At 34.4% G+C, this 13,187-nt stretch overlaps 1 protein-coding gene across 4 annotated transcripts in view; it reads left to right on the top strand.

Annotated features, from left to right (window-relative positions):
* TBC1D4 (TBC1 domain family member 4) overlaps positions 1-13,187 on the top strand; it is a 245,825-nt gene that overhangs the window by 201,837 nt on the left and 30,801 nt on the right. For 3 of the 4 annotated variants that reach the window (XM_077158430.1, XM_077158432.1, XM_077158433.1), the window contains exons 9-11: positions 4,061-4,135; positions 5,450-5,676; positions 7,465-7,629. In XM_077158430.1, the coding sequence (XP_077014545.1) occupies positions 4,061-4,135; positions 5,450-5,676; positions 7,465-7,629 (467 nt within the window). The remainder of the gene's footprint in view (positions 1-4,060; positions 4,136-5,449; positions 5,677-7,464; positions 7,630-13,187) is intronic. The other variant, XM_077158431.1, reaches the window with a different exon arrangement.

Genomic DNA, 13,187 nt, shown 5'->3' with positions numbered 1-13,187 from the left:
AAGACTGATAGAAAATAGGAATAAGATGCAGTTAGCCCACCAACTCTCCTTCCCCAATCTGGGCAGCCAAGTGACTCCACCTTCCTGATGATGGAAGGAAATTTGATGTTTGTGCTTCATGATAGATTGAGAAGGGAGGCTTTGACTAAGGGACTCCAGGTATAGCAGAAGGTGAGTGTGAGACACTATACTGAAAACTAAGGTAAGTCCATACCAAATGTCAAGACCATTCTGCCAGTTGCTAGACTACAGATGATCCTGTTCATTCTCCCTCCCCCACCCCCACCCAACTCCCCACTACTGACCCTCTACCCCTTATGTAAGAGATTGGAAGGCTCTTCTCTGGAGAAATTGATCCACTCCAGAGATGACACCTACGTATAATGACATTTTAGATTTCCATTATGAAACTGCTGGGTGCCTGTCTGGTCACTCTAGAGAGAAATGCACCAGTCAGAAAGCCTAGCCTTTCTTTACAGTATGACAGTTGAGGATCACCAGGCGTTTGAGGACATCCTCTAAGGTAGATGAAAATAAACAGAAAACAAAGGAACAGGTAGGAAACAGAAAATGTAAGGAACCAACAAAGATAGAAAACTATGATTAATATATATGGTATGGGTAGATTGACTAGTGTACTCCAGTTTGGAAATGTTCTTCATGTTGGTTTGCATTTTGGTGGGTATTGACCCCATTGTAAATAAGATCTCTTCAGGGTGTTACTTCAGTTAAGATATGGCCCAATTGAATCTTTAATCTGGATTACTGGAGTCCTATAAAAGCAAAATGAAATTCAGACACAGAGAGAAACCATGGGGAGCAATGACAAGCTAGAAGTCATGGGACCTGAAAGAGAAAGGGGAAGGTGCCGCCATATGATTGCCATGTAACAGGAAAGCCAAGGACCAAGGATCACCAGCAGCCAGTCCCAAAATGCCACAGTTTTCAGGCAAAAAGCCTCACCTTGCTGATGCCTCAATTTTGGACTTCTAGCCTCAAAACTATGGGCTGATAAATGCCTATTATTAAGCCATCTCATAGTTTGCTATTATTTTTTAGCAGCTGAGAAACGAATACACACAGATAAAAAGTATTGCTTTTATTAACAAGAATAGAATATCATAAATATAAAACAGTTGAGAACAAGAAATAACTCTTAAAACTTTCTGATAGTAGACATAAATTTTAATAGAAGGCTAGGAAGGTAGAATTGAAAAAATCTCTCAGAAAATTGACAAATAAATTGAAAATTGGAAGAAAAGATAATTGGTTAAAAGAATCAGTCTGGAGATCCAAAAGCCAAATGGTAGGAGTTCCAGATATTGAAGATACATGCAGGAAAGTTTAAAAGAAATAATAATAAAAAATCCCCAGAGCTTAGGGACATGAGTTTCCAGATTTAATGAGTTCAGTAAGTGCTCAATAAATTGACTAACTAAAAGCTTCACCAAGGCACATTACTGTGAAATTTCAGAATCTCTGGGTAAACTTAGAATCTGTTCCAAAGTAAATAACAAGTCACACACAAGGCATAGACACAATGACATTAAATTTCTATACTAAAAGACACTCAAGCAGTAATTCCATTTTCTGAAGGAAAATTGTTAACCAGAATTTTATATTCAGCCAAACAATTAATGAAGTATAAAAAAAGATTATGACATTTAAGACATGTAAATTTAAAAAAAAAGTTTTTCTTCCTATCAACATTTCTCAGAAAGCACCTGGAGAATGTGGCCCACCAATATGAGGAAGTAAACTAAGAAAGAGAAAGACCAGGGTCAAGGACAGAATTCCATTATACAAGAGGGTCAAAGGAAGTTTCCAGGTTGATAGTAAAGGAAAATGCTAGGAAGATATATACAGCAAACCTAAATTGCAATCTGTCTAGATTGGGCCAGAAAGACAGAGGGCTTTATAATAGGAAACTCAAATAAAAAAAAAAATTGTTGTTGATAGTTATGTGATATTGACTGTATTGAGATCTGTTGGAGAGTTTGGCAGTAAATTAGTGATTGCTGAGACCATTGACTCCATGAAAAACAAATAAATTGTGCTAGATAGGGATGTCATCATAGTAAAATATGTGGCTCAGCTGCAAACAGTATTTACAAAGTTATAATAATATTAGCACAAAATATTGATTTCATCAAAACCTGTGATTTAAATATTTATTTTTGTTCCTATATGCATATGTTACTTATAAAATATTTAAAAATATTGCTGTAAAATACTTTATATGTGGCTGTAGAAGAATAGTTTTGTAATGGAAAAAATATCCATTTGTTTATTATCAAAAATGTATATGCATGGAAGGGTTACAAGAGTAGTTTAGTGGTAGAATTCCCCAAACAACCAAACAAAAAACTAACCAACTAAAAAAAAAAAAAAAAAAATTCAACAAATGGTGCTATAATAATGGGATACTCACATGGAAAAAGAATGAACTGTGACCCTTGAGATACAGCAAAAAAAAAAAAATATATATATATATATATATATAGCATAGAAATAAAGTGTATCTTTAATTTAAGGGTGGGGGAAGTATATTGAGAGAAGAGGGAAAGAGGGAAGTCTGCATAGGGGTGAGTAGTAAAGTAAGGACATTAAAGTCTCATCTTCCAGAATAGGAAGTCAATAGATTGTGTCTAAAATAAGAAGATTTAAGAAATAGCAGCGTAAACTAAATACTTGAAGTATCAATATAAATAATTTCACATGGAATTGATCCAGGGTGTGAGAGAGGGGGTGGTGAGTGCTGCTTTATATTATAAGGTTGGTAGCACAGTGTGACTTTTGAAACTTTGTGAAAGTGTAAATTTGATTAAAAACTAGAGGGAAATTTAATCTGACCCCTTCCTGCCCCCTCAAAACACAGGAATAAGTGAAGTCAAACTTTCAAACTGTACAGTGCTATTCAAATATTATGATGTTCTTTGCCTGGGTCACTGCCATACTGTTCTGACTGAAATTTCTCTTCATTCCTTTTAGAGCTCTTCCATGTATTCCACAGTTATGCTGAGCTCCTCATTCTGTATTTTGTCTCTTAAGACCTTGTGTGTGAAGAGGCTCCCAACCGGCCTTTCTGTCTTCTTTCCTTCAATATTTTGGCCTCACTTTCTTCCCATGTAAAATGAAGGGAATATACAAGATGATCCATTAAGTTCCTTTAATTACACCATCTATGAAATCCATACCAAAAGCCCATGTGCTGGGGTGCATGCATATTTCAGTGGTAGAATTCTTGCCTGCTATGCGGGAGACCCGGCTTCAATTCCCAGTCCATGCTGTTCCCAAAAAACAAGGAAACAAGCAAAACAAACAAACAAACAACAAAAACCAACAAAAATTCAACAAATGGTGCTGCACTAATGGGATACTTACATGGAGAAATAATGAAATGTGACCCTGCCATACTGCATACAAAAAAAAAAGCCCATGTGCCCAGAAAACCGTGGAACAATTCACCAATATTAAAGCAAAACAGACTGATACTGAGGCTTCTAGAGTGAAATGGCCTGCTGAAGTGGTTTTGAGTTATGGCTGAATGAAGCAAAACTCAAAGTTTAGAATGCAGTTTTCTTTTTGCTTTGTTTTGCTTTCAGCCTGTGTTTATTATAATCCTATAATGTGAATTATGAAGTTTGTAATCCAGTTGTATAGAGAAATTTTTCAATATTTTCTTTGTAACTTTTTTGGTTTGTTTTGTTGTATTTCCACATTTGCGTTTATCTGTATGAAACACGAATTAGTGGGGCTCTCACCAAATATTCCCTTGATCTTATGGATGAATAGTGCTCTAATTTGTAACCAAAATAACTTCAGAAGACTTGGTCTGAAGATCTAGTTATCTAATGACTGATTGAGAAATAATGGAAATAGACTGTGAATAGTTCTGTTTATCATGCTGCCACTGCCTACCAGTACTGCCATTAAATCTGAATGAACCACGAAAGGATCAATTTAATGTTGACATAAAGATGAAACCCAAAACTTCCTTTTATAGTTTTGAGGTAAAAATGATTTAAATGGGTGATGTAAATTTATTCTCTTTTTTCAGGGAGCTAACAGAATGAGAAGTCGACTTGGAAGCATGGACAGCTTTGAACGGTCCAACAGTCTTGCTTCAGAGAAGGTATCTAGTTAGAACTCCCTTTTTTAGTACTAATTGAGGCTAGCAGAAACCAACACTGATATGATAATATGCATGTCTTTATTTCATTATCAGTCCATTATAGCTCTTTAAACAATAAATATTTGCAGATTATTCTTTTAAATAAGTTTTGCTGAAGATTCTGGATATTAACATGTCACCCATCATTCAGCTGAGGCTGTCTCATATTGGAACAGAACACATCCCTTGCAGCTAGCTGTGTGCTGCTGATCTGCCTTTTTACTGTTTGGAGTTACTATGCTCTGGATGACAGTATCTAAGCAAATGTTCATTCAAGGTCGTATAAAAATGAACCAAGTAATGACTGTACTTGTAGAGTGCTGTTTTTCTTTTGTTCTCTCCCCTTTATTTTTTACTTTTCATTTTTTACCTTTTTAACTGCAATATTAGGCTCTTTGTTTTAATCTCATAGACATTTCTCAGTAGGTTTGGTTTCCTGTTTCTTTATTCTGATAGAAAACATGTAACTGAGGCATAGTTTTTAAAATTAGAAAACATTCAACTTCTCTCATTAAACTTTCAGTTGATGGAATTGAGGATTTAGCCCAGCTATCAGTCTTTTAGTCCTCACCTATGTTTATCAGGCTGAATATTCCTAAAATAATGCCTGTTCTGGAAAGTATAAACAGCACACCTGTCTAAATTGAAAGATTTATTGTTTCCCCCCATGCAATATGAGCTGCAATCCGGTAGGGCTCACTTTTCATTCATTTCCTGTTTTTCATGTCTCTTTTAAAAAAATTCACCTCAGGCAACATGTAGTTCAATAGGAACATCACAACGAGGCAGATTTTTAACAGGCTTTATTTTATTTTCCTGAAGGCTTTGCCACTGAGACCTGAGCACTCAGGCAATGTAGTATTGTTGTGACTGTACAGGAAGCATGTAACTGATATATCACGGAAATTAGTAGATACATAAACCCAGGCTCCGCCCTCTTTTGGTCAAGATCTCTTTTCATCTTTTCGGCAACAATGAGAGCTACAGTAGTTATAACATTTACCACAAAGTGTCAGGGGAAAGATTACCTTTTCTTATCACCCTTTCTCTTTCTGGCCTGTCTTTGTGGATGCTGCCTTACAGCTGCTTATCAGAAGAAATGGGTTGTGGTGAAACTGATTAGCCTGCAGCATGGATTGAGAAAAAAAACATCAAACAGTTTTGTCATGACTCAGGGGGAAGAAGAGGCAGCCTGTCACTTTCGAACTGTGTGCTTAAGCAAGTCTGACATGGTCCCTGTAGGAAAGGAAGACCTCACTTCTGCTTGCTTTTCAGGACTGCTCCCCCGGAGACTCGCCTCCAGGAACACCACCAGCCTCCCCACTGTCCTCAGCTTGGCAAACGTTCCCTGAAGAGGATTCTGACTCCCTGCAGTTCCGAAGGCGGGCACACACGTTCAGCCACCCCCCTTCAAGTTCAAAGAGAAAGCTGAATTTGCAGGATGGGAGGCCTCCCGGTGTGCGCTCCCCTCTTCTGAGGCAGAGCTCCAGCGAGCAGTGCAGGTGAGTCTGGACCTCGCTAGAACGGTAGATGCGCGTCTCACGTCCTCTGTTTTATCACTGTGAAGTAAAGATCTGCTGTGGCTTCATGCTTTAACCAGCACTTAGCATTGTAAAAGACCGTAAGAGTGAAGTGAGCTAGAAAATCCTCAGTTTCTAAGGGAAACAAGGCAAGATGTAGGGCGCATGTGAAGAGACGAATTAAAGCATTTTGGCTGGAACCTTTTTTTCTTTCAGAAAACAGGAGGAAACAAGGTATCATGTGATTGTTTTGTCTGAAAACCTGCTGACAATACAAGTTAGCATCTTCTTGATGATGACTAAAAAGAAACAAAGTCAGCAGATTCTGGAATAACATAGCAATCAGAACTTCCTGTTAAATGTACAAAGCATACTCCAATATAAAATTAACTTCATACATGAGATAGTGTTTGGCTCCATTATATAATAAATTAAAACAAAACATGAAAATTATTATAAATTATTTTTCTAAAATAAGATGCTATCAGTAAAGGAAAATATACGTACCATAAATGACGGGAAGTATCCATTAGAATGCTCTTATGTGCTATATAAAAGTAATTTAACAAAATTCTTTGACATTTGGTAAGAATTAGTAAAAGGGGGGAAACTGGAATTGTAGAATGATTCTACTTCTTGCCATGTAGCACAAATCAGAATTTATATCTTAGAACTAATTTTGCTTCTCTTTACCTATGAGTTTGATATAGAAAACACTTTTTAACAGGGATGCCAGTTGGAGAAAAAAACCTGAACTCTAAGTAAAAAGAGAAGGCTAATTTCTATATAGATTGCTAGCACATTTACCAGCATTTTCTTTAAAGATACAATTTTATCCCTGTTGTTTTCTGAATGATTTGAGAAAAAATAAATAAATTTGATATATATGAAATGAAAGAAAATCAAAAGAATTAAGTATTCCTTACATTTTAGGTGAAAGAGATGAAGTATTCATATGTATAACAAATTTTTTTATGATCACTGCATTTCTATTTACCCAAGGCAATTAATCTCTTCTTTCCCATGAAAAAATATTTTCAAAAACGTAGAACATCAATTATTTTAGGTTACACATGATATCCGTATTCTTCCCTATTTTTTTCTCCCCACCAAGTACATTTTATTACATATTGGTTCAAATAATTTCCATCAATATGAAACGGGTACTATTGTATTATTGTAAAGACTTGATAGAAAAATATTCTTTGAAAAAAGCTATGTAGAAGCTTAGAGCTCTGTATAGAATTATAGCGGTACAATTTCACAGGCTTCAGAAAAAAACCCAGAGCATTAAAGTTTGTTAATCTAAAGGTATTATATGACTTCCAAAAGCAAAACATGTTGTTCTTGAATATTTTGAAATGTTTGTACCTTTAAAAAGAGTTAATACTTTGAACCACTGATAACCAGTTTTTCCTTCTGGAACTTATTTCCTGTAATTATTTGTGCATTTTTACTCCTTTTTTTTCCCTTGAAGTGTCTTTCACATGAGAAAGCAAACAACTTTCTGTCCTAAAATTGTTAAGAATTCTTTGTAGACAAACATATGTGGTTAGAAATACTGTATAGATGAGGAATTTAATTTGTGAATAGTGAAAGTCATCTAAGTAGAGGAATACATGCTCTTTTTTTCCATATAAGATCCAGTCCCAAGCCTTTATAAGAGAGCTGAGATTAATAGCAAGAACATATTTATATGCTTTTTCATAGTGAATGAAGATTTTGCCGAAATATAAATTAAGACAAATTTGCTGTATTTTCTATACTCAGCATTCCTCCGTCAGTTCGACGCATGCCCAAGGAGAATAATTCTTCCTCCAGTCTTCCAAGTCTTCATACTTCCTTCTCTGCCCCTTCCTTCACTGCCCCCTCTTTCCTGAAAAGCTTTTACCAGAATTCAGGTAGACTGTCCCCACAATATGAAAGTGAAATCAGGTGAGATCAGTGTCCTCTGTTTTGCAAAACAAAAGTTTGCAGTGATATACTGATATGTTACTAAAAAGTGGCTAGTTTAATTTTAGAGTGACATTTATGCATCTTTACATTGTGCTTGTTCTAATCTGTTTCTAAAACTAGTTTCTGTTTTTATTGAAACTAATATTATACTAGTAGTTTGAAGACTTTTTTTATGATTATCTTACTTTTTAAATTATGGTTTTTATACCATTTGCTTATTTCTCTGTCTTGGACCTCAAATCTAAGTTTGTATTATTTGGAACAAGATCTGGTGCTAACACACACTAAGCAAAGCTGCCCTGACCTTTGTCTTTTTCTTAGCCTCCCTGGACATATCTCATGGAACTGCAAAGCCATTGATTTAAACGACTATTCTAAAGTGATAGATAAATAATATCTTTATTTTTAAGGATCTAAAACGTTACTTAGGCATTTCTTTGATTTTCAAAGGCATAATTTACTTTTCTGAATCTCACAAGATCATGTTGAGAGCAACTCTTTCAGAGAGCATAAAGTATCTCTCAAATCTTATATCCATTCTGTTTTGGTTTTGCCTTCCATAGTGACAGTGGATAGCCCCTTAAATCATGTTGCTTGCTCTTTTGGCTAAACAGAATTAGATATGGTGCTTTTGTTTCTTTCTTGAGAATTGTCTCTCTTTTTTTTTTTTTTCATTTGAAAGAATACATGAAATCTTACTGATCACTCCCATTCTTAGTAGGGTGTTGACACCCTTTGGACAATGGTAGGCTAAGTTGGGAACATTTGCAGAAGGGTTGATGGTGGTTTAGAAATTTGTGGGTGTCATTCCTGTTTTGTATGTATAACTTTAGTTCATTCATTTTTATTGCAATACAGTACTCCATTTAATGTACTATATTTTATTCTTTCTCTCTTGCTAGTGGGCATTCGGATAGTTTCTAATTGTTTGATAATTGGCAACTTTTATAATTAAGGGGAGGAATACATGCTGTCATCCAATGTGTGTGCCACCAAAATTGCCCTGGATATTCTTTTGGCCTCCTTTCTTCTAGTTAGGAAATCCTAAAAGTTAGCATATAGCTTGTAATTGTCAGCCACTAGTTAAATCTGACCAGTGCTTGAATTATATCTGGGTATCTTTTATCTATGTGTGACAATTTTTTTTCACTCCAAGAAAGATAATTAATATTGCATTAATATAATTTTGAACCTGAACTTTCCTCTGCACTAGTACAAATTCATGTTCAAACATTGAATTTGATTTCTTGTGAAGAAAGATGGTGCAGAATTGATTCTAAAAGTTTTTCAGGGACAACCTTATCAGAGAAGATTTAAAAGACCATAGCAGGAAATTAACTATAAAAATAATAAAAATAATATAGTATATATGGAATAGGCAGTGAATTTAGAGAACCAAAAATGTTCACATATAAAAAGATCAATATTCCTTCTCTCTATAGTACTACATATCAGTAATAATAAAGCACTTTCAATCAAACCCATTTTGCAGTTTCTTATTATGTTAGTTAAAGTCAGTATCTGGAGAACCACAATTTCCTGCCTGAAACAGAACCATGCCTAAAAGTGACATTTAAGAATAGCCATTAGGCAAGTCAAAGCTTAACTGTGAATAGGATGTAAAGTACAAAACCCACGACTTCTTTATATATTATTAATGGTAATAATAGCTTCCCATGGCCCTCTATACATTCAAGTCAGTGCAAATTATACCTTAGTTTTGCATTGAAAACTTCACCCTTTTGTAGCTATCTTATTTGAAGTGTTATGTTTAAATATGTGGAGAACTGTTAAATTTGTAGGATCATTAAAAATCATGCTAAGGAGATGCAAGGGTAGTTCAGTGGTAGAATTCTCGCCTGCCATGCGGGAGACCCGGGTTTAATTCCTGATCCATGCACTTCTCCCCCCCAAAAAAACAAGCAAAAAAAACAAAAACAAAACAAACAAAGAAATTCAACAGGAATGGTGCTGCAGTAATGAACTGCTCACATGGAAAGATAATGAAATGTGACCCCACCATACAGCATACAAAAAAATCATGTATTTTCTGTATATGTAATGCTTTCTTGAATCTGGGAGATTCTTAAAATCAGAAAGCACCACACTTTTTGTAATTTGAAAGCATAGTGTCAATAGACAAAAAATGTACTTTAAAAAACCAAATATTTTCATTGAAAAGTTCACCACAGTGGATGAGCACAGAGTGAACGCGCTCAAGTCTCCACCATCCAAGTGGCTACGTGGAATGCAAGCAGTACCCCAGCAGTTCCCCTCATTTTCCCACCCCATCACACCGCCTCCCTCACCTCAAATACCATAGATTAGTTTTACCTGGTTTTGAACTTTGTATAAATGAAATGACACAGCATATGTTCTTTTACTTTCACTGAACATTGGTTTGTGAGATTTGTTCCAGTTTTTATGTGCCTCTTTAGTTCATGTTACTGCTGTATAGTATTAAATTTTGATATATCATAATTTTCTCATTCTCTTGCTGATAGGCATGTGGGCAGTTTCTAGTTTTGTGGCTGTTGCAAAATATTACAAAATAAATACAGCTGTCTTAAATATTATTGTTCATGCTTTTAGTTATACATTCATAAGCAATTTTGGTGAGTATCCACGCAGTAGTAAAATTGTTGGGCAAAATGCACTTTTGATACGCTTATTTCAACTAGTTAATCTCTAAGACAGATTTACTTGCTACAGTCTTAGAGAGAGTGTTTTTGTCCTTTGCATTTTGAAATAATGTCAAATTGAAGGAAAGGTTTCAAAAACGTTATGGATAATTCCTGTTACTCCTCAGACTAAAAATGTTACTATTTTTCAACATTTTTCTGCCTTTGCTGTATCTGTCTCTGTCCATTTCCATGTATACACACACATATACAATATATACATACATGCACACACACATATACATAAACCTATATATTTCTGTATTCTAAGCCATTTGCAAGTAGGTTGCATGTATCATGCCCTCTTAACAAGGATATTCAAGAGCATGACCTTAGTCCAGTGCTTTCTAAACCATCTCTGTCATTTGTTTTAGAGAGAACACTATGCTTCCATGATTATCATGATATTTGAAACTGTTCAGAATAATGAGAGGAAGAGATTCACAATAATATGGATTATAATTTCTTTTGCACAATACTATGATTATAATACTATGAATTATAATTAATTTCCTTAATATCTTATTGGATGCTAATAAGATAGGTCAGCTATCTTATTATGATAATAATGCTTATCTTATTAGCATTATTCACATTACTGACCTATCTTATTAGCATTATTATTTAGTAAATCTCTAAGTATGCATAATCAAATAAGAAATAAGGTAGTGTAGGATATAGACTAATAAATACTACTTTTTTCAAGGCAGAATAATTTGAAATTTGAAATTTAGATTAGGCATGCTTCTCCTAGACCACTTCTTAGTTATTGAAAGCATCAAGTTAGTTTTAAGTAGGCTGAGTAAAAGGAGCCAAGATCTTTTTAATACTATGGTTTGTTGATTTGTGGGTTCTTTGCACATTATTGCAATGATAAAGGAAAGGGAATAATTATATTTTTTACTTTACCTTCATGTTAATTTTTAAAAATCTAATGTTATTTTTATTGTTTAGTAGCTAAATCTATAATTGTGTATGATGATGTGGTATAATTTTATAATAGCTATTAATCAAATATAATCCTTTCTATCAACAGGCATCTTTGTTACACCTTTAAAATGTTTCTTATGTTTCAAATCTATACTTAAAAAGGCTTTGTTTTGAAGTTCATTTTGTGATCAAAGTAAATAGGCACTACCTTTCTTCTCTTAAATATCTTTACAATGCGAAAATAAAATTTCAGTGAAGTGCTTTGTGGCACTATCGTTCTGTCATATTTTGCTTATAGTTCTCTCATATTCACTGATAAAAATAGTATAATTGTTAATATTATTAAAATAACCCTATCGAAACTCTTGATGACTTCTGGAAATACCTTTTTAATCCTGATTTTTGACATATCTTTCTATGTATGTGTGCTAATGTCATTTCTTGTTTCCTCTTGCACTAGACAGGACACTGCTTCAGAGTCAAGGTGATTAGAGTCTCTAATTATTTTTATTTTAAAAACACATAGATGCTTCTAATTGAATATCATCATTACTTAACGTTTTTGGTTGTCTCCTGAATGCATGCCATCATTTGGGGTGCTGTGAGGCCATATAGTAGGAAAAAAATGTGACCCCTGGTATAATCAAAGGTCAAGAATGATCATTAAAATGTTGATGACAAGCAAAAATCCTGTTTCTACATTATTCTGTGGCATTTCCTCAGAACCATGGTGTGGCCTTCAATCAAAGCCTAGTTTTAATTTTGAATTCATAGAAATAAGTTGGCAAGTTTGGAGGCACTTACGTACATATGATGAGTTATTCCTTTTCATCAGATGATGCAGAAATGAGAACCCTACTCATTTTGAGAAATGTGCTCAAAATCTAATCTGTTTTTAACCTGAAGAGGATTATTAATGTATTTCTGTTCATCTTAATTCCTGCCCAATTGATCACTGCTAAGGCTTTCCAGCCCTTCCAGTGGTCTGGACACAGGAAAACACCTAGTTCCTTTTTATGGAACTCTGACCACACATATGATGACATCTCTTCCTCTTGACCCCTGTGCTTTTTGTGGCAAACATCCAGAAGCACTTCTGAATTACTTAATTGCAAATAGTTATTCTCTGCTTTGTTCCAGTTCCTGCCTTTACTCAAAGTACAAACCCAAGGAAAAACATACCCTCCATCTGATTTGTTGCCAATAACATTTAGATTTCTTTCTATCTGGAATAAAAGCTTAGTATTAAAGATTGGACCAGAATGAGATATTCCAATGAGAAGAAAAGTTTTCAGACATGTTTTAGCCACATTTATAATATAAAAAGTGACTTTTTTGAAATGTGTAATTGATTTATGCTTTTTTTTGAGTGATTGCATTTAAGGCCATTTAAATAATATTTCTTAACAGAAGCATTAAGTGTTAAATTAACATTTTGGAAATCTTAATTCAGGTCTGTTTGTTACCTTCGCAATCATCTGGCATACAGTTTCCTTATTTTATGCATGATTAGATTGAGTCCCAGAGAGATTTAATATTTTGCTTAATATGATTTTCTTTGTTTTAAGTTACTCAGATGTGAATAAGCAAATGAGCTGTCCAGAGATATTCTAAATACTATGTACAGAACCTAATTATTTTTTTAAAGAAAATCTGCATTGAGTATAGGGTTTAGGAAATAAAACACTTGTTCTCCTTATTTTTGAAACATTGTTCCACTGACTCTTTTGACCATAGCTCAGATACTATATATTGATTTCCACTAGAATAGTTTAAAATTAGTTTTATTTTACTAGTATAAATTTCCTGTAGAATTACAGATGTGCACGAGTTCAAAGCTACAACTTACATAAACTACCCGTGAACCTAATAAGTTTACAGGTTAAACTGTATGATGGCGCTGCAAAAAAGTAGTTTTGTTACTGT

The sequence above is a fragment of the Tamandua tetradactyla genome, chromosome 4 (assembly GCF_023851605.1).
Source record: "Tamandua tetradactyla isolate mTamTet1 chromosome 4, mTamTet1.pri, whole genome shotgun sequence".
In the NCBI taxonomy this organism is placed as follows: Eukaryota; Metazoa; Chordata; class Mammalia; order Pilosa; family Myrmecophagidae; genus Tamandua; species Tamandua tetradactyla.
This window is presented reverse-complemented; position numbering and strand designations above follow the sequence as displayed.